Source organism: Lynx rufus, unplaced genomic scaffold (genome assembly GCF_022079265.1).
Source record: "Lynx rufus isolate CCGP_SWC_20201006 ecotype Redwood Valley unplaced genomic scaffold, mLynRuf1.p SCAF_1, whole genome shotgun sequence".
NCBI classification, from domain to species: domain Eukaryota; kingdom Metazoa; phylum Chordata; class Mammalia; order Carnivora; family Felidae; genus Lynx; species Lynx rufus.
In genome coordinates, this window is record NW_025814823.1 from 142,426,918 (window position 1) to 142,452,178 (window position 25,261).

A 25,261-nucleotide genomic window follows, 5' to 3' on the forward strand; every position below is an offset into this window, starting at 1 on the left:
TCTGCTTTTGGTTCCAGTCCCTGATAAGTCCTCTTTTTCTGTAAGAAATGTTTGCAGCTCAGTAGCATTTTCAGTTTGCTTCTTATCCACTAAACGTTGGGAGTCCAGAAGCCTCTTTTCATTGAAACATCTCTGTTTTATATAGTCCAGGCTGGCCCAAATCTCTCTCTCTTTCTCTCTCTTTTTTTAACCAAGATTTAATGTACATTTATTCTTAACATGTGGAACATATAGTATAAAGATTTCATACTGAATAAATGGTACTCATTAAGCCAAAAGAAAAAAGGAGGAATTTACTTCAAGTTTTAGCTACATTGTTTGAAATACAAATATGCAGATTTTATCACTAAAAAATCTCAATTGTGTTTCTTCATCAGGAACTTCAACTGAACCTAGAACTTTTTCACATGTCAATTAGAAAGAAAACAAAACAAAACAAATACCCAGGAAAAAGTAAACTAGAAGTTAATTGGCTGCTGAGACAGCAAGGGGTTTTTACAGAGACCTGTACAGCACTGTGCCAAGAGGGGCGATGTCTGGCAAGAGATTAAATAGCTGTGTCTCGCTGTGCAGGTCACCAACTTCACTCATCATACTAAAGGGTAGCTGGGAGGGGGACCAAACTGTGGGATCCAAGGGTACATGCAATGTACAATGTCATATATATATGTGTGTGTGTGTGTGTGTGTATATATATATATGCACACACACATATATACACATACATATATATACACACACATACATATGTATATGTATACACACACATATATACACACACATACACACACACAGGTGGCAGTGCAGCTGCTGCAGCTAAAGGTTAAAACCAGTTCTAAGAGGTGATCTCAGGGTTATTCCTACAATCAGGGAGGAGAGAAAGTAGTGTGTTGTAGGTTCACACATGATACTTTGGGTGAAAAGCCTTTTCTTTCTTCCTCAATTTTTTTTTTAATGTTTATTTTTGAGAGAGAGACAGAGACAGTGCGAGCAGGGGAGGGGCAGAGAGAGAGACAGACAGAGAGAGAGAGACAGAATTTGAAGCAGACTCCAGGCTCTGAGCTGTCAGCACAAAGCCTGATGCAGGGCTCTAACCCACAAACTGCGAGACCATGACCTGAGCCGAAGTCAGATGCTTAACTGACCGCCCAGGCGCCTCTCTCCTCAATGTTTAACTAAAAACATTCTTAAAACTGCAGCTTGCTGCTGGCACAGTGTTTTCTCTTGTTTCCATGTGAGACATTATTATTACAGTATGTTTACAGTATCAGGTGTACAGTACATAAAAGGGTCTACACTCCACTGCACAGGCCTCGCTAGTGAATAGGGTCTGTCCACAACTGCGAACTTTCCAGATCCTGCAGGCTGGTCGAAATCTCTTTAACAATTTGTTGTTAATTTTTACCAGGGTTCAAACTAGCCCTTAAAACACATCTGTAATTCATTTTGAGACCATCTTCTTCAGGTAGAGTGTCAGGGTGCTCTGGATCAGGACTGTTAAGAGATTTAGAAAACATTTTGTCTAGCTTGAGCATCTCCTATGGCTGCTAAAATTTCTCAGGCAGGTACAATGGGAGGCTGTTAGTGTGGGTGGAGTACCTTTTACAAATGCTACGTGGCAAAACTAGTATTTGAACATGATTTTATTTTGGTCTCAAGGCCTTAAGAATTTTTTAAATTTTAATTTTTTGTTATTTTAGAGAGTGAGAGAAGAATAAGCGTAGGAGAGGGGCAGAGGGAGAGAGAATCTTTAAAAAAAATTTTTTAAATGTTTTATTTATTTTTGAGACAGAGAGACAGAGCATGAGTGGGGTAGGGGCAGAGAGAGAGGGAGACACAGAATCTGAAGCAAGCTCTAGGCTCTGGGCTGTCAGCACAGAGCCCGACATGGTGCACGAACTTATGAACCATGAGATCATGAGCTGAACCGAAGTTGGACACCCAAGTGACTGAGCCACCCAGGCACCCTGAGGGAGAGAGAATGTTAACTGGGTCCAAACTAAATGTAGGGCCCCATCCTGTCACCATTGGATCATGATTTGAGCTGAAATCAAGAGTCGGGTGTGCAACCGACTGAGCCACCCAGTGCCCTGATCCCATGACTTTAACAATAATCATAATTGAGATGGTGATGGCGAAAACTTTGAAAGTAAAATATTCTTTTGCTGATATGACCAAAGAAAATTTTTTTTTGGAGTACAATTAATATTCAGTAGTGTTGAAATGCAGATCCAGGAAATTTTTTTATAAGATATTTTCTTAACATGAATCCCCAGAGTAATTAACGAAATTAGTAATGGGTTCCTAAAAATGAATCGGCAATATTCTGTTCTTGTCCAACCCACAGGTATTGTGTTCAATTCCAAGTGCATATTTAAAGAGTGGCTTGAACAAAACAGGATGTGCCTCAAGAAGTCAGAATGGCCGTGGGTCTGGAATCAAATCCTAGGAAGAATATTTAAAATTACTGAGTGGGTTTAGTCTACAGAAGGCTAAAAGGACGTGTGAGATAGGTAGTTAAAGTCTTCTATAAATTTGTTTTTGCTTCAGGAAAAAAAGTTTAAGGCCAATTGCCAGAGTAGATGAAGGTAGATTTTTGTCTTAACATGAAGGTTTAAAAAAATCTGTTAGAATAGCCTGACAATGCTTTTTTGATATGGAGTTCACCAGCACTTGAAGGAATTCAGGCAGAATTTGGATGACGTATCAGAGATGCTAAGGTAGAGATTTTTGTGTTGCAAGTTTTTTCTACTTTGAGACCCTGTAGTTGTTAGATTTTTGTGCTTTTATGGACCATTTTGTGATTCATAAATTCTCTTCTGTTGTAATCTATTCATGTTGGGATTGAGTCTGATCATCTAAACTAGATAGGAGGCTTTGTATTTTAGGCGGCTGCTATGCTCTGAGCCTCAGGCTCTGCTCAGAGAGCGGCCCTAAGTGGTTGCTTACTTATAGATGATCATGTCCTCTGCTGTGTGGCTGTTAAAATGCTGTCGTCACTTGACTAATCTTAATTGAAGCTACCTGGCCCAAAGAAAGCCATTTTCTAGATGATCAGGAGCAGATAAGATTGCTTGATGCAAAATTTTGCTCCAACAGGAACAGTGATAGTTCAGTGATGTATGTTTCTCAGGAACATGCACAGAGAAAAAATCATGAAGTCATGGTGGAATAACCATGGAAAGACATGAGGAAAGAGCCAAATTATCTTAAAAAAAATTTTTTTTTAAGTTTATTCATTTATTGAGAGACAGAGAATCCCAAGCAAGCTCTACAACAGCAGCGCTCAGCCCGATGTAGGGCTCAAACTCATGAACCATGAGATCATGACCTGAGCCAAAACCGAGAGTCAGATGCTTAACCCACTGAGCCACGCAGGCACCCCGAGAGCCAAATAACCTTAATCACAAAGCACTGGAGTAGTAATTGTCTAACTAGGGCTTCTGAGGGTCATTTTCTATAATTCCTGTTTCTTAATACAGTTGCTCTTGAACTTTAAGAGATGTAGCTACATTTTGAAGAATTCCAGTCTCTGAAACTTGGCATCCTTCTTTATGTGTGTTTAAAATAGCCTTTCCTCCCCCAGCATTTGAGATGACTTGAGTCTTTTTCTTTCAACCAGAATTGCCAAAAGATAATTGGGAAGTAACATTTTCTTGGCAAAACCATGATAGAATTAAGCCTGTATTTAGATAAAGTACAGATCTAAGTGATAGAATACAGGTCTACATGATTTAATTAAACCTGTATCTAGTTTTTGGTGATAGAGTAATGAAAATCCAAATACAAGGAGATGTCATTAAATCACAAGGGAGAAATTTTCCAACTTAAGATAGGTGAGGGAAATAAAAGATGATGTGTGGAGGTTGGTTGGATTTGACTATACCAGATCTCCGTAGCACTTTTCTTCTGTTTCATTTGTTCCTACTGAGACAGCCTATACTGTCCAGTAGCTTTTGTCTTCACATTGTAGACAAGTGTTGGAGCCCCCTTCCTTGTGTAAGAACTGCCAGTAAGAATTGTGTATGAACTCTACACTACCTTGTGTATGAACCTGTATGAAGAGAGCAATCCAGTAATCTCTCTGGTATTTGGCTTTGGGTGCTTTTAAGAATTAGTAATGCCAGTTCATCATTTGATGGGAATTTGGGTAATTAGGGACCGTTTGACTGTTGTGAATAATGCTTCTGTAAACATTTGTGCACAAGTTTTTGTTTGAACACTAGTTTTAAATTCTTTCGAGTATTTACCAGAAGTGGGGTTGCTGGGTCATATAATAATTATGTGCAATCATTTGAGGAATCGCTAGACTGTTTTCCAAATTGGCTGCCCCATTTTATATTGGAACCAGTAGCGTATGAGAGATTTGCTTTATCTCCATTCTTGTCAACACTTGTTATTATCTATTTATGATTCTAGCCATCCTAGTGGGTTTGGAGTATCTTAGTGTGGTTTTGATTTGCATTCCTCTGATGGCTGTATGGTGTCAAGCATATTTTTATGTGCTTTTTGGCCATTTGTGTATGTTTGGAGAAATATCTATTCAGGTCCTTTGCCTATTTTTGAATTGGGTTGTCTTTTTTATTATTGAATTATAAGAGCTTTTTATATATTCTGGATACAAATCTTTTATCCAAGTACAATTGACCCTGGAAGAACACATGTTTGAATTACATGGGTTCACTTACATGTGCATTTTCAATAAATATAGCATGCTACCATAAATGTTTTCTTGTTATAATTTTTGTAATAACGTTTTCTTTTCTCTAGCTTTAAGAATATAATATATAATGCATATAATGCACAAAATGTGTATCAGTTGACTATTACTAGTAGGGCTTCTGGGCAACAGTAGGCTGTTAGTTTTTGGAGTCAAAAGTTACATGCTTGGGGCTCCTAGGTGGCTCAGTCGGTTGAGCGTCCGACTTCAGCCCAGGTCATGATCTCGCCGTCTGTGAGTTCGAGCCCCGCATCGGGCTCTGTGCTTACAGCTCGGAGCCCGGAGCCTGTTTCAGATTCTGTATCTCTCTCTCTGACCCTCCCCTCTTCATGCTCTGTCTTTCTCTGTCTCAAAAATAAATAAACATTAAAAAAAAAAGTTATATGCTGATTTTCTATTGCCCTGGTGGCGGGGAGAGGGGGGCAGCCCCCCTAACTCCCAGTGGTGTTCACAGTCAACTCTATGTGATTTATAAATACTTTCTTTTTGTCAGTTGTCTTTTTACTTTCTTGTTAATGTCCTTCAAAGCACAAAAGTTAATAAATTTTTATTAAGTCCAAATTATCTTTATTTTGTATCTTTTGTTTTGATATTATATCTAAGAATCCTTTGCCAAATCAGAGGTAATGAAGCTTTGTCTGTATGTTTTCTTCTAAGGTGTTTATAGTTTTAGCTCTTACATTTAGGTTTGTGATTCATTTTGAGTTAATTTTTGTATATAGTGTGAGGTAAGATCGAACTCAGTTCTTTTGAATGTGGATATCCACTTGTTCCAATACCATTTGTTGAACAGACTGTTCTTTTCCCATGGAATGATCTTGGCACCCTCTTCAAAAATCTCTGTATTTTTTCTTAATCTTTGTTCTTGCAAAAGAAATATATTTTATCTAAAAAGCCCTTCTCTTTCATGCAAATGGCTCCCAAGCTGAGTATCCCTAGAGTATGCATATTAGCTTGCCTGGTTTCCATAATTGCCACGGCTAGTGTTGCAATTGCTTATGTCTGTGCTTGCATCAGTACATTTTTATAAAAATGTAATAATGAGTTTTATACTTGTTTTTAGAATGCAGTTATGAACACATTATCAATATGACTAACTTGATACTTTTCCTTAAAAGAAACTTCCATTTATTTTACAGATTATAGGTGAATTACTGAATATATTTTTGCAGATAAGCAAAAATATTAGAATCTCTTTAATAAAGCAATGAATGCATATGATAAAGTGCATTTTGTTTGAGTACTGGTGAGATCAAACTGGAAAGAAAGGATTAGCATAGTTATACACTGATAACTTTGACTTGATAATAGAAGAAGAAATCAGACATTTAAATGCAAGTGATTTAGTATATATAGCTATTAAAAATTTGTGCTTCACAAACACAGTCAAAACAGTGCATATAGTAGAGACAATGTATACAAAAATACTGGAAGTTTCCACTTTCTCCAAGTGGCAGAGTTGGATACAAGCTATTGGTAGTGGTTTTACTGATGGGAATCTTCCAGTAGTGGTTAGAATGCTCAGGTGGTGATTTGGAATACTGGAATACGTATAGAAAGTGGTGAAAAATGAAAGTGGGAGGAAAAGAGCATCAGGAATATTGGCCAGTGATGGCCAGGGGATGGTATTCTAGCACAGTTTTACCACCATTCGCAATTTTCCTGAAGGTGTTGATGCTTGTTGCAGGTTGATTAAGTCTGTCTTGTGGTTTTATTTATGGCCTAGCATGCTTAATTTTTGGCATCTCAAATAGTCATAAATTTTAGTGAATTGCTTACAAGTCATTGGCATATTGTAAAAATGCAAATTAACGTATTCCCCAAGGTTAAAAGAAATGTATCACATATTTTTTTCTATCTGATTAAAAAAATTTTTTTAATGGAAATGTTTGTATTTGAGTCTCAGGGGAACTTAATCACCATTTATCATGGAATTTATAAGAAAACGTTTTATGAACTATATATATTACAGACAGGCATTTCTGTGCTCCTAGCCTGGTGGTAGGGAGGTTAGAGGAAGGATTAAATGAAGTTTGCAGAGGTTTGTCTGTAATTGTAGCGAGGAGTAGGTAAAAGGGTGGCTCTGGTATCAGGCTGTCTAGGTTTGCTTCTCTCCCTCCTATGTGAGTGACCTTAGGCAAATTACTGAATTTTTCTGCCATTACAATTTGTTGTTTTTTTATATTTCTTAAAGGAATTTTTCTTTTGAATCAAGGCAAAGATGGGAAGCTCTTAAAATAACAGATAAAGGAAATAATGGTGCAAGATTATCTTTGGTTACAACATATGATTATTCTTTATTTTATCCCTAAATTGCCTATATTTTCTCAGACTCTAATTTTTATTAACTTTTAAAGTTTTTAGTGTTAACAGAAATAGTAACAAAAACAAAACATACAAATTACTGGTTGTCTTACAAAGCTTAGGGATTTTAGAAGCTGTTCTAGATCACATCTTGAACTGAGGGTAATAAGGAAAGCGCATTGTATTTTTATGATGTAAGTTTTTTTAAATGTTGGAAGGTTGTGCCCTTGGTTGTTTAATGTTGACAATTGTTGGAAAGGACATCTGGTATATAAAAAAAACACATTAGAGTTTAATAGTTTTTAAATTTTATGATTACTTTTCAGACTCATGGGAAACTACCAGGAGATGAATCCTTGATGTCACCATTGGAATTCTGAACATCCCCCCCACCCTCAGCCCTGCCCCTCGCCCCGACCCCGGGAAATTGTTGTACAGAATTTCTGGATTTGGTGGTGCTTTGATTTTAAGTACTGACCTGGGGAGTTTAGCCACCAGGTTAACAAGAGTAGGATATTTCACCAGATGTTGTTTCACAAGAAAGTGTTCAAAGATACATTTACTCTCAGATAGAAAAACTCCTTTTAAAAGTTGACTGCTTAAGGGGTGCCTGGGTGGCTCAGTCGTTTAAGCGTCTGTCTTCGGTTCAGGTCATGCATGATCTCATGGCTGGTGAGTTTGAGCCCTGCGTGGGACTCTGTGCTTACAGCTCAGAGCTTGGAGCCCTCTTTGGGTCTGTGTCTCCCTCTTTCTCTCTGCCCCTCCCTGGCTCATGCTCTTTCTCCTTCAAAAATAAACAAACATTAAAAGGTGACTGCTTATAACATGAGAAAAAAACTAAGGCCTTCTAGAATTTGTTCATAGGTCTCTGGTTGTCACGTTTAGTGGTAATTGCTCTGGTAATTGCCGTATTTAATGTGTTAAGGGAGAATGACCGAAAACCCATTAATCTGGGTGGAGAACTGTGTATGATACAACAAACTTCTGCACAAAAATATCTTGACAGTTGAGTGAAAATGGAGGGACATTTATGTGGCAAGACTCTGCTGTTTTCTGATCCCTAGAGTATCAATTCAGTGGCTTTTTCATTAGGGGTCCAAGGTGATTGAACTTGCAGGTCAGTTGACAGACATATGACCAATTATTTTCCTGTTCTTCATTATTACCCTTTTTCCTTTTGTATCTCTAGGCTTAAGTGTGTTAATGTTGGGGAACATAGCTCTATTAGCTATCCAGTTTCTCAAATATCAGAAGAACTTTTGGTGATTCAGTATAATAAACTCTGGTGTCATTATGGTCCCTGATAGCTAATACTATCAGATATTCCTCACCAACCAGAATAGCAGTAACAACTCTGTTGGCCCTCTTTTTGCTTTGGTGACACATTAGCAACCTTGGTAATTGTCTTTCCCCTCATATCTGCCCCATTCCTCCTTACTTCTTTCGTAATGAGTATTTCTCTCTAATGAGTGATGTGGTATTTAGATTTTGAAGACTTAGATATTTATGGCTGGTTGGCAACATTTCTTCCAAGAAATACTACATTGGATTATCTTTTTAAAAAACAGCTTTGATGGGGTGCCTGGGTAGCTCAGTCATTTAGTGTCTGACTTTGGCTCAGGTCATGATCTCACAGCTCCTGAGTCTGAGCCCTGCTCTGACAGCCCAGAGCCTAGAGCCTACTTCAAATTCTGTGTTGACTTCCTTCTCTGCCTCCCCTGCTTGTGACAGATATGTGTTCTGTCTCAAAAATAAATAAACATTAAAAAAAAAAAGCTTTGAGACGTACAGTAATTCATAATACTGCAGTTTACCAACTTAAAGTGTATAATATAGTGATTTTTAGTATATTTGCAGTTGTGCAGTCATCACTATCAATTTTAGAAACTTCCCATCACCCCAAAAAGAAACCTATTAGCTGTCATTCTTCATTTAGCACTCATTCCCTATTTCCTCCCAACTCCTCTAGCCCTAGGCAGCCACTAATATGCTTTCTGGGCATTTCATACAAGTGGAATCATGCAATACATAGTCTTTGATGATTGACACCTTTCACATAGTGTAATGTATTCAAGGTTCGTCCATACTATAGCATGTATCAGGACTTCATGTGGTTGTATTACCAAATAACAATTTTAATTCATGGATATACATTTTATTTGTATATCATTTGATAAAAATGTGGGTTATTTCCACTTTTTGGCTCTTGGGAATAGTGCTGCTATGAATATTTGTGTACAGATTTTTGTGTGGACACATGCCTTCATTCCCTTGGATATATACCTAGGAGTGGAACTGTTAGGTCATTTGTTAACTTCCACAATGGCTGTACCATTTTATATTCCCACGAGCAGATCAGTCTTTTTTTTTCCTACCCTTGCCAACACTTACCTGTCTTCTAGTTTGTAGCCATTCTAGTAGATGTGAAGTGGTATCTCATTAAATCTGCTAAGGTGTGATTGCTTCAGTTGTTGTAATATGCTAAGTACTGATCTGGGTTCACGAAATTAGTTTGGGAGTTGGTTTTAGGTTTGAGTAAGACTGTCATGACTTGTAACGATAATGAGAACCAGTTTTTAAAAGTCATGATTTATTGAATAATTCCTAGTAATTATTAAGCACTTCTTTCGATCTCTTATAAAAAATTTGCTAAATACATGTTTCAGAGTCTAGCTCAGATTTTTAATGGCTTCTTATAGTTCCTTTTTTTTTAAATAATTGAGACATTTAGAAACTAGTAATTCTCTAGGTAAGTGAAATTCTCAGTATTTGTTAAACTCATATGATTATAGTAGCTCTGAGACGTATCAAGTAGGAAAAAAATATATAACTCTATGAAGGTAGGGCCTCTCCTAGCCTCTAGCTTGGGACTTGTTTAATCAGGTTTCCTAGTCTAGTGTATAATATTGATTGGATTAAGCAGAGTTCTTGAAGAGTATTTTAATTAAGTTTTGCTGGAGCAATGCCATGTTTAATTCAGTCTTTTTCTTTAGAGGAGTTACTGTTTTAAACATAAATTTGTATTCTTTATTACATTTTCTTCTAAGAACTCAATCTTTGGGGTCAGATTTGAATTTGAATCCTACCATGTCACTTATTAGCTCTATGACTTTGGGCAAAAGACATTAAAGATTTGTGAGCTAGTATTCTCAGCAGTGAAAGAAAGGATACAGAAGTTAAGTCATAGGGTTGTTCTGAGAATTATATGACATAATTAAAGAGTGCACTGTTGTGCTAAAATAGATGAATTCTCTTTCTTTCCTTGAATCTGTCTTTGCTTTAGCCTACCTAAGTTTCTCATAGACATGCCTGATAGAATTAAAAATGTGCATTTTCTTCTAAATGTTCTTAATATTCAAATTAGTGTGTTCTGCTGTATCATGAAAAAAGGCATGAGGTAAGTGAAAAAATGTAGTAAAAGTCTATTACTATGTTATATGAAAACATTGGATTGGGAAGCTTTCTGATCAGGTCTTTTGTCGTCTTTTGCAATTTTGAAAAACAGGAGAAATTTAGCTTTAGGTCTCAGTTTCTTATTTTCCCTTTGGCTGAAGCAATTGAATTTGCACAAATGGATGAAAGTGAAATTATAAGCCAGTCTTGAATACATTGTTAGGCTTCAATCAGACCTGTCTAGTGGAAATAAAAATTGTGCCACATTGTAATTTAAAATTAGCTAGGGGTGCCTGGGTGGCTCATTTGGTTAAGCATCTGACTCTTGATTTCTGCTCGAGTCATGATCTCTCGGTTCATGGGATTGAGCCCCACATGGGGTTCTGTGCTGAAATCATGCAGTCTGCTTGGGATTCTCTCTCTCTCTCTCTCTCTCTCTCAAAATAAATAAACTTTAAAAAATTATCTAGTAGCCATATGGAAAAAACAGAAGAAACTAATTTTAATATTTTATTTTACTCCTTATATACAAAATACCTTTTTAACACCATTACTGTAAAAGTTATTAATGACCTATATTTATGTTGTTTTGTGATAAATCTTTGAAATCAGAAACATGCTGTGTTTTACACTTCCAGCATATTTCACTTTGGATTAGTAAACATTTCAAGAGCCATGTATACTAGTAATCAATAAATGTTTATACTTAAAAAAACTCTCTTACACCAGATTTTATTTAAATTTAGTTAATGGCAGTAAACTGTATTTACATCATTTTTTTTTTTCAACGTTTATTTATTTTTGGGACAGAGAGAGAGACAGAGCATGAACGGGGGAGGGCCAGAGAGAGAGGGAGACACAGAATGGGAAACAGGCTCCAGGCTCTGAGCCATCAGCCCAGAGCCCGACGCGGGGCTCGAACTCACGGAGCGCGAGATCGTGACCTGGCTGAAGTCGGACGCTTAACCGACTGCGCCACCCAGGCGCCCCTGTATTTACATCATTTTAATGGAACCCAAAATGACAGAGAACACTGATTCTACCTGTTCTCGTTTTAAATCATGGAGATGTGTCAGGTTACCTCAGGTGATGGGGCTTTATTGTAAATTTTTGTGGGAGGGAAGGTAGCCCAACACAGTCCATCTTTGCAATTGTAATGAAATGGTCTCTGGGAGCTAAAAATGTGTTTCCTCAAATCGCCCCCCTGCCCTTCACCTCTCACCCATTAAGCAGTAAGTCATTTTCATGTGAAATCAATATTTATAAAACAGATAAAATTGTGCTGTACTGGTTCAAGTGAAGGTTAGGGGACTGATCTCTGCTAACTTCTTTGCCCTCTTGTGCTTCTCTCATTCTTCTCTGAGGATCTTCTTGACAGTGAAAACTCCTGTAACACCAAGTCATTCCTCACCAACCAGAATAGCAGTAACAACTCTGTTGGCCCTCTTTTTGCTTTGGTGACACATTAGCAACCTTGGTAATTGTCTTTCCCCTCATATTTTGTACCCGCTGCTCCCTTTTCTGGTCATCTTCTTATTAGCTTCTGTTTGTCTTTCTGCCATGACTAGTGTCAGCCTCTTCTGCTTGTAATTACCAATCATAATGTCTCCTCTTCAAGTAGCTCAAGATATAAGATCTAATTGATTAGCATTATCCAATTAGAGTCACTTCTGTTGGGGTCTACCAGACTTCCTCATGTCCAATTCTAAAAATTGTAACAGAGGCCAATTCTTCATCCTTTAACACATAGTGAAGATAACAGGGTTACTTGACACAAAGGTTGGGCAAAGAATGTCTGGTTGCTTTCCTCAGAAGGCAGCTGTAGGTGTTTTTTGGCCTATTCGTTATATATGATTTGCTATGCATTCTTAATATCTCCGTTAATCATAAACAGAAAGCTTGTTTCTTCCTTACTTATTGGTAGTGGTAATGATAACAATCTTAGCTATCAGTATTTTCCATGTACAGGAACAGTATTAAACATTTTATATATAGTAGTTCATGAGCTACAGATATGTTTTACTGATGAAGGAACTGAGTCACATTGAAATATGAATCGCCTTGTTGAAAGTTTATAGCTTTTCATTAGCGGAACTCGGATTTGAATACAGGCAGTCAGCTTTCCAGATGGTAAAGACTTAAAAATATATAGCCTAACATTTCAGAGCTGTGACTGATCAGGACAATCATCTATCAAAAATTTCCCCTATTTTACAGATAAGAAAATTGGCAGTTTAGGTGTCTTGCATAAGTTCACAGAGTCTAGTCATTGCCAGGAGTTTCTAAATCCTAGACAAGTACTCTGTTACAGAACAAGTACCTAAGATACGTGAAATTTTGAACGTTAATCTTGAAACTCAAACCTGTTAAGTGTTAGCAGATATAATAAGTGGATACATAATATATGGTTATACAGAGTCATCCATGTAGGCTATTTTCATGTTAGACGATTTAGCTTGAGAATGGTACAAAGAATAAGCAGGATACTGAGGTTGATTCTCAAGAATCTAGCTGAAGGTGAACGTACTTTCTGCCACATTAGAATCTTCCTGAGAGGTTACGTGTGGAGTGATGGAGAACTGCCCAATTTAATGCATAGTGGATGAAATCATTCGAAATATAATGAAGGTACACTACCTTAGAGGATTTGGTAAAGAAATCTGAATTAAAGATATAAAAAAGCTAATTATGCTAGTTTTGAAATCTTATTCTCGTTGAAAAACATTTTTATAATGCATCTTGATTTTTAATGAAATATGGCTATGAAGTTAAATGGTGTGTGGAGGGTTTAGTAGAATAGCCTTGGCTTAACTAAATTTATGTAATTTAATATTTATGGATAGTCAGATCCAAATAGGATATTTAAATTCTAAAGAATGTCTACACTTCTTGGAAGTTAATAAAACATAGAAGTGTAGTATATTATTTTAAGTCAGTAAAAGGAGGCTCTCTCAGATTGTTTTCCTTGTTAGAAATGCAAATTCTCAGACACTATCTGAGACATCAAGGTACATTTAGAATGGGGTTCAGTAATCTGGGTTTTAACAAGCCCTCCAGTTGATTCCAGTCTGTACTGAGTTTGACAACCACTGCAGTAGAGGCAACCAAGTTAGCACTTGAAACAGTTTGATTTTGTTGTGTTGAAAAGAAAGCACATTTTCCTGCCAAAGGTTTGAAATCATTAATAAACAATGAACTCAACCTGTGTCTTTCTTGATAAAGTTGTGGGTGTGGTAAATTTTATTTTTAGCATATATTTTCTCTCAGATATACACTAAATGCCCTTCAGGAAGTTTCTTGACCTTTTTCAAAGTCATAGCTTCTTTCTCTGAGAAATAGAATAGTACCATCCATCAGGGAGGATCATAACAAGGATTGGAAGTAATAAGTGCTAGACACGTAGAGGCTGTAAAAGATTATTCATTATTAAAACTTCAGCTCTGTTGTTTTCTTCTATTTCAGAAGACTACAACTTCCATAACACTATCTACATTTATTAAAACTAATTTGAAAGGTTAATTAAGAATTCAGAGGTAATAGTTCTTTAGCTTCCTAAATCTTGGCAAATCTGGTACATGTTCTACTGCTTTGTCACCTAATACTTAATGTTAAGGAGAAATTCCAGACCAACTAGAAGTGAACTCAGTTAACTTGACACAATGATTTTGTTAAATTGCCAATTAACTTAGCCTGGATTTAATCTCTTCTAGAATCTAGAAGAAAACCAAGTACATTTTCATTATTGGAGTTAAAAGTAGAAAATTGGAAGAATGATTTCATTCGTCTCTTTGGAGCTAAGTTATACCTTATGTAGGATTTGTGCATTTTAGGACACTTGATAATTGGCTATGTGTATTTAGAAAATGAGAGTTGGGACTCATTGGACTCCTTGTACCTCTAGCATTGAAAGAATGACATTGATGGCATGAATGTTGGCTAAATAGGATCTATCTTTCTGACTCTATACTTCCCCTGTTTTTTTTTTTTAATTATGTAATATTTTCCTGGTTCCAAAGTAAAAACTGTAAAACGAAGTACATTCAGCGAAGTCTGGCTTCCAAGCCTATGGTCTCTTATCACTCTTCATCTGCTGATAATCATTCATATTAGTAGCTTTTGGCTTCTTCATCTTACTAATAAATTTTATTTACTGGGGCACCTGAGTGGTTCAGTTAGTTGAATGTCTGACTTCATCTTGGGTCATGATCTCCCAGTTTGTGAGTTCGAGCTCCACATTGGGCTGGCTACTGTCCACGCAGAGCTTGCTTTGGATCCTCTGTCTCCCTCTCTCTCTGCCCTTCCCCTGCTTGTACTCTCTTTCTTTCTCAAAAATACAAATAAGCATTTAAATAAGTAAAATTTTACTTACTTGTTTTTTATGTAAAAAAAGTTTTTTTAAGTTTAATTTACTTAAGTAATCTCCACCCAACATGGCGCTCATACTCAGTGACACAGAGATGAAGAGTTGCATGCTCTTCCGACTGAGCCAGCCAGGTGCCCTGGTTTTTTCATCTTGTTCAAAATTTAAGTAAACACATACACATTAATTTTTTTCTTGAAATATGAGGTAACATCTTAGTTTTACATGTTAATTTTTTTCTTTCAATAAGAGGCAACATTTTAGTTATATTGTTTTGCACTTTTTCATTCATTCCATAGCAGCATATAGATTTCCTTGTACTATTATACAGCTGTGTAATACTTAACTGCATAGTACTTTTCATGTCCATGTCCCGTAGTTGATTCAACTTTATTCTATTGGTAGACATTTAGGTTGCTTCTGGTGTTTTGCTATTACAAATAGTATTTTGCCCTTTGGAATAAATTCCTAGAAGTGAGATCATGGGTCAGAGTAAAAATGTAGATGTAATTTTGCCAGCTATTGCCAACTGTCCTTCCATTAGAGGTTGTAACAATTTCTGTACCCGTTAATAATATATGAGAATTCTTATTTTCTTACACCTTTGTCATTAGAGTATGTCAGACTTGTAGATTTTTTCTACTCTGATAGGTGAAAAATGATTAGGGCAGGGTAGTTTTAATTAGTATTTTTCTTAGGAGTGAGATCAAATATTTTTTCACTTAAATTTTTGAACCAGCTTCATATTTATGCACATTTTTTTTCAGAAAGTGTTTCTTGGTTATTACTGTTGATTGTATCCTGAAGCATTACTCTTTAAAATTTTTTTAAAATTCATTTTCTTTATTTTGGAGAGGCAGAGAGACAGAGCATGAGTGGGGGAGGGGCAGAGAGAGAGGGAGACAGAATCTGAAGCAGACTCCTTCAGATGTCCTTCAGACAGCTCAGAAGCTGTCATTACAGAGCCCGATGTGGGGCCTGAACTCATGAACTGTGAGATCATGATGTGAGCTGAAGTCAGACGCTCAACCAACTGAGCCACCCAGGCGCGCCTTGAAGCATTAGTCTGTAGATTTTTTCTTCTCTTTGGGGGTGGTAATAATCACTCAAACAGTATTACCAGGCACATATGATTAAATTAAAAAAACACCTATTTGTGGTTTTTGTATGCAAAGAAGTGACAGTCTAATTTGGGAAAAGGGAATTGTATGAAGATCATCATGATTCAGTGAAATAAATGATGATGGAGATGAATACCAAGCTCTGAGAAAGCACTAAGTGTATGTTGTACTTACTTGGGTATCAGGGATTTTATTAGTTAGCATGTGAAGTGTTTTTTTTGAGTCTTTAAGGAAGAGGAGAATGCTAGGTTGACCCAACCTGGAAGAGTATTTCAACCACAGGAAGCAATGCCAAGGAAGAGTATGGTGTGGAGAATTCCCAGGTCACCTGGTTTTGTGGGTAGGGATGAGGGGAATGCATCGAGACTGCATCTGGACCATTAGGATTTGCTAAGTCTCCACTTGTTGACCCTAAACCCATTTTTTTCAAAAAATTTTTTTTGACTTTTTTAAGTAATCCTTACACCCAATGTGGGGCTCATACTCAGAACTCTGAGATCAAAAGTTGCTTGCTGCGCTGACTGAACCAGCCACTCACCCTCCTAAACCCTCTTCTGAATTAAGGTAACCACAGCAGTGCCAAACTGAAAATTTTGATTAAAATATTCATGTTTCTTTTTTCTCACGTTTTTCCCTGAAGCACACACTCTTTTTTGATAATCTTCCTGCTTCTCACATTTTTGAGTAAACTTGGGAGGACAACCCTGGGAAATAGAGTGATTTCATCCCCTCCTTCCTTTTTTATTGTTGAACAAGCATAGTTTTTTAATTTTTTGTCTGTGCCATACTTTTAATTTATCCTTACCACTTTTTGCCAAGTTCAAGGCTCCTTATGCAATATCTTGTTTGATTTGGTGGGGAGTGAAGGACCTGGCAAGAGGAAGGTCCTTCAGAGAGAATAGATGAGTCTGGCTGGAAAGGTAGTTCGGGACTAGGTTAGATGGTCAGAAGTCTTTTATCTCATTTTGAGGAATTTATATTTTGTCTTGGTGGACAGCCTCTAAAGAATCTGAAATGGATTAGGAATAGAGGAGGGGAATGACAAGATCAGCTTTTCCTTTTTGACAGGTAACTTTGATGACTGTGTTGAGAAAGATGGATTGGAAAAAGTACAGTATAGACAAGAGAGCAGTGGTTCCCCAACCAGCGGCAAGTAGCATCATCTGGGAACTTGTTAGAAATACAGATTCTCAGGCCCCTTCACAGAACTCTAGAGGTCCGTTGCAGCAATCTGTGTTGATTCTGATGCATGCCAAAGTTTGGAATTAGGGATGTAAAGGCCAATGGGGCTGTATTACAGTTTGCAAATGCCTTTCACATTAATTATGCAGTTGGTTTTTGTTGAGATGTTTATTATGTTTGTGTCTTAAATTCACAAGAGAAGTAGATTAACTAATATTTTGGGACTTATTTGGAAGCCTAACATGAAAAGATTTGAAAAGTTGGGATAGTGTGGTGATGTATTACATTTGGAAAAGAAGAAACAGGACAAAGTAAACTATAGTCAAGTGAAAATATTGGAGCAGAATAAAACATGTAAATGGTGCTTAATCTTGAATGCTATAGATGTTGCCTGTACATGACATTGACTTGTAATGTGGTACTTATATCTGCAGTAGGGAAAACTGATGGAAGATAACTTTAAAAATATGGGAACTGTGGAACCTAAAGGAAGGGATGGTGGGTTTACCCAAGGTTTGCTAAGGTGCTCTTGTGCAGTCACCTCCACATAGCTATTTTCATTCTTTATATAATAGCCAGCACCTGATTTGCATCTAACCCAGTTTTTTCATTGAGAGTGTGAGGGCTGAGGGTATAAATTTCAACCTTGTTGGGATGAGAGTGAGGAAATGTGATAATCTTTTTATTTTCCTGTTAGCTTCACTGGGTGACCAGAAATACAGATGGAATAAATGCTTTGTAAATATCAAAATTGTGCCTTAAACGATAAGTAATCTTTTATTCTCCTTTGAATTTTATTCCAGGACCCATCAGTTACTCAAGTGACAAGAAATGTTCCACCAGGACTTGATGAATATAATCCATTCTCGGATTCTAGAACAGTAAGACTGTCTTAATTGGACTAGTTTTGAATGTTAAAATTGAAATTAAATAGGAATTATATTTCAATTATGATTTCTAGTTGATTGGTTAAACTCGTGTAAAATAAACTGTTAGTATTTTATTTATAATTTAGAAAGTTAAAAATCTTTTTAAACAGGAAGAAATATCAGTAATGGTCCTAGTGGAATACTACAAATTTTCTTTTATGTTCTGCATTGCTGATGATCCCTCTAATAAGAAAATCTTACGACAGTACTTTAAATAGGAGAGAGAAGTGTTCCTTGGTATAAATGTTGTCTTCATGGTAATGTAGGGGTGATGTTTTCTTATAAAATAAAAAAAATCTACTCTCTGGTAGACTAGAATTATCTGGAACTTTACTGGGCTTAGGAACATGTTTTTCTCCTCAAAATTTAGTCTTAATTTAAGTAGGGGTATGAAAAAGAATCCATACTAAACAGGGTTCTCCACCCTGGATGCATATGAGAAGCACCTGGGGAGGTTTATTACACTTTTCATTAGGGCCCTACACTCTTACAGTTAGGGCACTTGTGTTTTTTGTTGTAGCTGTTATGGTGATTTTATTCTGAACCAGTTTTGAGAACTATTGAGATAGGTTTTGTTGAGAATTCTTCCCCAGAATTTCTCTGGCAGATAATTTGTTTCCTGTATTTTGAGTCTTTAGTTTAATTCTGACACTCAAGAGGTCTCTTGTTTTAGACACTGTTGACTTTTGAAATGTTAGTCATCCTGTTGAAGATCTTGCAATTCTTCAGTTGTATGCTTGGATTTACATATAAATATAATGATTCTTACTTGATCATCTCTTCCTGATGTGTGTTTCCATAGTCTGCAGAATAATTGCATAAGATATTGCAGGTTTTACTTAGAAATATGTTTAAGATTGGGGTGCCTGCGTGGGTCAGTCGGTTAAGTCTCTGACTTGGGCTCAGGTCATGATCTCGCAGTCTGTAAGTTTGAGCCCTGTGTTGTGCTCTGTACTGACAGCTCAGAGCCTGGAGCCTGCTTCAGTTTCTGTGTCTCTGTCTCTCTTTGTCTGTGCTCCTCCCCTGCTCGTGCTCTGTCTCTCTCAAAAATGAATAAACATTAAAAAAAAAAAACTAAGAAAAAGAAATACATTCAAGATGTATTATTATATTAACATTTTAGTTCTAGAAGAGCTTTGTACAAAGTAAAAGCATTAAAATAAGAATGAACTTTCATGTTCCACTTTATTTCAAAGCTCTCATTTAACATTGCTTATGTGCAGCAACTGCAGTCCAGCCTGGGATTACTAAAGTGTTCACTGGACGAGTAAATTTCAGATTGAACCATTTGAGACAGCCAGTAAGTTGACCAGTTTGGACATGTAAAAATGGCAATTTAAAATGATTCAACCCTATAGTAAATTAGTGCTGTGAATGTATGTGCATTTGGTTGTAGTTGAAAGAGAAGAAGAGAGGTGGTATATTTTATTCCACCATATGTAGTCTTTTTAATATGATTTCTGGGGGGTGGAAATGGGAACAAGACTTGTTAAAATATGCTGGTAAAGAATGAAAAGAAGTTTTCATACAATTTTTTGGAAGATTTTACTAGCAAGAAGTATATTAAGCTTTTTAAAAGTAGCAGCTTTAGGGGCGCCTGGGTGGCTCAGTCGGTTGAGCGTCCGACTTCTGCTCAGGTCATGATCTCATGGTCCGTGGGTTCGAGCCCCGCGTCGGGCTCTGCTGACAGCTCACATCCTGGAGCCTGCTTCCGATTCTGTGTCTCCTTCTGTCTCTGCCCCTCCCCTGTTCATGCTCCGTCTCTCCCTGTCTCAAAAATAAATAAACATTTAAAAAAAATTTAAAAAAAAAGTAGCAGCTTTAGATTATTCATATCAGTGGTATTCGTACTCTTTACCAAGTTGCCTACTTTGTGCCATGTGTGTTACCTATATTACTGAATTCCTATAACATTCAAAATGGCCATTTTAAATTTCCATTTTACTGATAAGGAATGTGAGACCCAGGTCATCCAGATAGTAAGTGGCAGAACTGGCTTAACTAACTCAACTTTTTTCCATACAGCTTTTGCCCTTTCCATTTTGCTAGTTCTGTCTTTAGAGATAGATGGAAGGATAGAAGGTACATTACTGGTCTCTGAAAAATTTTTCACCTAATTGGAATTTAAAACAGTTACATGAAGACATATCCAGAAAAAATAAAACATAAACGTGTAAATTATAGTTTGAAATGTAGAGTTTTTACAGTGAAGGAAAGGTTTTCTTAGAATAGTCTCAGGGAGAGCTAGGCAACACTACCTATTTAAAATATAAGCCTATTTAAAATGGAACACTTTTCAGCGGCACCTGGGTGACTCAGTGGGTTGAGCATCCAACTCTTGATTTTGGCTCAAGTCATGAACCCAGGGTTGTGGGATCAGCCCTGTATTGGGCTCACTGCTGGGGCTGGAGCCTGCTTGAGATTCTCTCTCACTCTGTCTCTCTAGCTTCCTCCCTCCCTCTCCCCTACTTATGCTTTCTCTATCTCTAAAAAAAAAAAAAAAAAAAAAAGAAAAAGGAAATACTTCTCATGGTAACTAACTAGAATTTAAATACAAATTTGAAAAATAAAAAAATAAAGATAAGTCCCACTTAAAAAAAAAACAACTCTTAGATTTGATGAGCAGTGATAAAGTGTCAGAAACGGGGAAAATTATTAGGTAAATTATTTTAACATGCATTTCCACTGAATTTTTACATGGTTGGAAACATTGTTGAAATAATGAAAAAATTAAAAATTCCTTGTTTTTCTGTAAGTACAGTATCAGAAACTTTTTTTTTTTTAATGGTTGTGACTATTTTCCAAAACAGATTAGATGTATTTGGATAATTGATTTACGTGATATGTTAGAACTCGGTCCAGATACTCTTTTGTTAATTGGTAGTATTTATATTTATTTTTTTAAAAATTTGTGAAAATAAAGCTTCTAAATTGTTTCCTAAGGGTGTGGTGAATTAAATGAGGTCAAGAGAGAAGATCCATTAGCAGAATGAATGTGTAACCTATAAGATTTAGAAAGTCTTGATTTTTTGTTTGGGGGAAAATTTTTTTTTTTAACATTTATTCAGTTTTGAGAGAGAGAGAGACAGAGTGTGAGCAGGAGAGGGGCAGAGAGACAGGGAGACACGCAATGTGAGGCAGGCTCCAGGCTCTGAGTGGTCAGTACAGAGCCTGACATGGGGGCTGAGGGGCTGGAACTCAGGGATCCCAAGATCATGACCTGAGCCTAAGTCCAATGCTTAATCACCTGAGCCACCCAGGTGCCCCTGTTTTTTGTTTTTTAATTATGTTTCTTTTTATATTTAGTTTTGTGTTTGAATGCAAACTAAGGTATTTAATGAAGGCAACAATTAAATATTTTAACAATAATTTACATATTCACTTTATATTATAAATTCAGAGAAAGCAATTGTCCCAAGACACATTACAATACTGACAGGGCCAGTATGCTGGCAGTAGGATAGAAGGCTATTGAGCACTTGAAATTTGGCTAGTCTGAATTGAAATGTGCTATAAAAATGAGATAGAAAATAATTTTTTGTTTGAACTCAAAATGTATTTTCCTACTGAAAATGATGTTGAACTTGGTGGGGTAGGTTCCCTGGCCTACCTTCTAAAAACTTAATGCATAAAATACTAGAAAAATTGGCTCATCATTGAGAACTGGTATGCCTTTATGGGGAATGCTTTCCTTTTAAATAAGGTAATGGTTCAAAATGCCTACTGCAGCTTGATTCTCACTGGTTTCAACAGCTGGTAATGACATTGATGGCTTTAAATAGAATTTCTTCTGGTAGGTATTTAAGTACAGGAATTAGGGACACCTGTGTGTGTGTGGGGGGCAAGTGTGGTGCTACTGATAGAAATCCTTGGTCACATATCTCAGGGCCTAGTTTACTGTCTTTCCTTCGGGGATAGATTGCTTCGTTTCCTTTCTGTTTTGCTAGTTGTTGCCATATATGACTTCTGTTACATAAAACAGCAGGATCTGTACCTTCTGGCAGAAGGAAGAACCAAGAGAAGAAAATTCCAAGTATGGGCATGCCTACATTTTTTCTTAAAGGTTATCTTAAAAAAATTTTTTTTTAATGTTTATTTTTTAGAGAGAGAGGGAGAGAGCAAGTGAGTGGGGGGGGGGGGGGAGAAAGAGAGGGAGACACAGAATTTGAAGCAGGTTCCAGACTGTGAGCTGTCAGCACAGAGCCTGACATGGGCTGGAACTCACGAACTGCAAGATCATGACCTGAGCTGAAGTCGGATGCTTAACTAACTGAGCCACCTAGGCGCCCCTCTTTTTTTTTTTTGGTTTTGAAGTAAGTTCTATGCCAATGTGGGCTTGAACTCATCATGGCCCAGACATGAAGAGTCGCATGCTCTACTGACTGAGGCAGCCAGGCATCCCTGGCATGCCTACATTTTTGAGCATAAGGAAGATGGATAATTGGTTTATGTAATAACTCCCTCTGTGGTAATTCTGGACAGTGGGTAGACTGAGACTCTTAACACTTGGATTCTAAACTAGGCCTTACCACTAATTGGTGACTTTAGGCAACCACTTAACTTCTTTGGACAGCTTTTTTTTTTTTTTTTTAACATGTAACAGTGGAAGTAGATGGGAAGATGTTGAGATAAATAGCTTCTAATACTAGTTTCTCTTTTGAAAATGGATGAAACTCTTAGCTCAGGAACTAACTGAATATAATTGTACACCGTAGTTTACCTATCTTTAATACTGCAGAAGGATTTTCTATACTGTAATAATTGTATTTTCTCTTGCTGTGTGTTTCTTTTCGTATCTTTTCCTTTCTCCTTTGCTTCTCATTGTCTTGTCTTGCTTGCAGCTCATTACCTGTCTCTTGCGGAACCAATCTTCTTTGTTTCTATTCTCATTTAATGATAACTATTGCTTTGTATCCTCAGTGTCATTGGCTAGAAATATTTGCATTCTCTTTGGCTCAAATAACGTCTTTTCCTATTGCTATTTGCCAAATCCAGTCACTTACATCTCCAGGAGATAGTACCTGTCTCTTCTTTTCATTCCTACTAAACTGTCCTAATTCAAGTACTCATGTGAAATAATACAGTGGCCTATCTACTTACCTGTCTCCAGTTTCTCTCCTCTCCACTTAAATTCCACATTTAGTCCTTATAATCATTCCCATGTCTTCCCTTCTCTACCTTACTTTGACATAATCTCTTGGCTAAAACCCAAGTGTTGGTTAAATCCAATTCTCGCTACTACTTTCTGCCCCTACCCTAGCAGCTAAATATGACTGGAGAAAGCATCCCATAGGGTCTCATTTTCAGTTACTAACCAGGTCTAAATGGCACTGAATATTCTAGTCATATAACTGTCCACTCTTATCTTCCTCTCTTGTCATCCCTTTTTTTTTTAAAAGTTTATTTATTTTTGATAAAGGAAGACAGAGAGAGAGAGAATCCCAAGCAGACTTTGTGCTGACAGAATTGTCTTGGTTGCGGCTTGAACTCCTCAATTGTGAGATCATGACCTGAGCTGAAATGAAGACCCAGACACTTAACCGACTGAGCCACCCAGGCACCCCTCTTTCCTCATCCTTAAAATCTCTTCCCCATGCCCTCTTAGGTGATGACCTTGCTTATTTTCACTGAGAAAATCGAAGCAGTCAGTAGAGAACGTCCATAGACCCCCACCACCGCATCTACCTACCTACCAGCATTTATACCCATATACGCTGCCTGCCTGTTACTTACAGATGAGCTAGCTATTTGTGCTTCTCTTTGATTCCATTCCTTCTACTTGTGTGCTGGATTCCATGCACTCTCACTTTAGAACTTTGCTAAAATGTCCTCTCTTACATTGTTTTTTCCTTCTGGATAATTCATATCTTCATAAAAATGTGTTTTCTCCCATCTGGGAAAAAGACATATATTTATTTACTTGAAGAGCTTTATTGAGATATAATTAATATGCCCATTTAAAATATATAATTAACTTTTCTGGTGTAGTCATAGTTGAAAACCATTGTCAGATTCTAATTTCAGAATATTTTTGTTCTACCCCCAAAAGTCGGACGCTTCAGCATTCACTTCACATAGCACTTTCCTCTCTAGCCCCAGGCGACTTCTAATTTACTGTCACTATATATTTGCCTTTTCTGGACATTTCATGTAAACAGAATCATGCAGCATGTGGTCTTTTGTGACTTGTTTCTTTTACTTAGCATAATATTTTCAAGGTTCAACTACGTTGGTGTCATGTATCATCAGTACTTTATTCTTCTTTCCTTTTTTGATTTTTATACCACATTTTATTTAGCCATTCATGAGTTGATGGGCAGTTAGGTTGTTCCCAATGTTTGCCTGCTGCGAACTTTTTTTGTGTACTACTTTTTGTGTGGCTGTATGTTTTCCTTCCTTTTGTGTATATATCTAGGAGTGGAATTGTAGGGTCATATGGTAACAATGTGTTTAACATATTGAGGAGCTACCAACTTGTTTGCCAAAGTGGCTGTACCATTTACATTCTCATCTGTAATGTGTGAGGGTTCCAGTTTCTCCACATCCTTGCCAACACTGGTTATTGTGACTTTTTGCTTGTAGCCATCCTAGTGGATATGAAGTAATCTCTCCGTGTGATTTTAATTTGTGTTTCCCTGATGGCTAATGATGTGCACGTATTTTTTTCATGTGTTTATTGACTATTTGTGTATTTTCTTTGGAGAAATGTCTAGATTTTTTTCCTGTATTTAAATGGGTTGTCTTTTTAATATCAAATTGTGAGAGTTTGTGAAATAGTCTGGATATAAGTCCCTTATCAAATATGTGATTTACAAACATTTTCTCTCATTCTGTGGGATGTCTTTTTGCTTTATTGATAGTGTTCTTTGCATAGAAGTTTTAAAATTTTTTAAAAATTAAAAAAACTTAAATGTTTTATTTATTTTTGGGAGAGTGTGAGCAGGGTGGGGGGTGGACAGAGGATCCAAAGTGGACTCCGCAATGACAGCAGCAAGCCTAATGCTGGGCTCGAACTCACAAACCGTGAGATCATGACCCAACCCAAAATCAGTGACTTAACCAGCTGAGCCACCCAGGTGCCCCAGAAGTTTTTTTTTTTTTTTTTTTATAATGTTTATTCATTTTTGAGAAAGAGAGTGCGAGCAGGGGAGGAGCAGAGAGAGAGAGAGAGACACAGAATCTGAAGCAGGCTCCAGGCTCTGAGCTGTCAGCACGGAGCTGGCTGCGGGGCTCGAAGTCGACCGTGAGATCA

At 37.0% G+C, this 25,261-nt stretch overlaps 1 protein-coding gene across 1 annotated transcript in view; it reads left to right on the forward strand.

The window, feature by feature from the left end:
- SCAMP1 (secretory carrier membrane protein 1) overlaps positions 1-25,261 on the forward strand; it is a 135,680-nt gene that overhangs the window by 5,352 nt on the left and 105,067 nt on the right. The window contains exon 2 of the mRNA XM_047088372.1: positions 17,884-17,961. Within this exon, the coding sequence (XP_046944328.1) occupies positions 17,884-17,961 (78 nt within the window). The remainder of the gene's footprint in view (positions 1-17,883; positions 17,962-25,261) is intronic.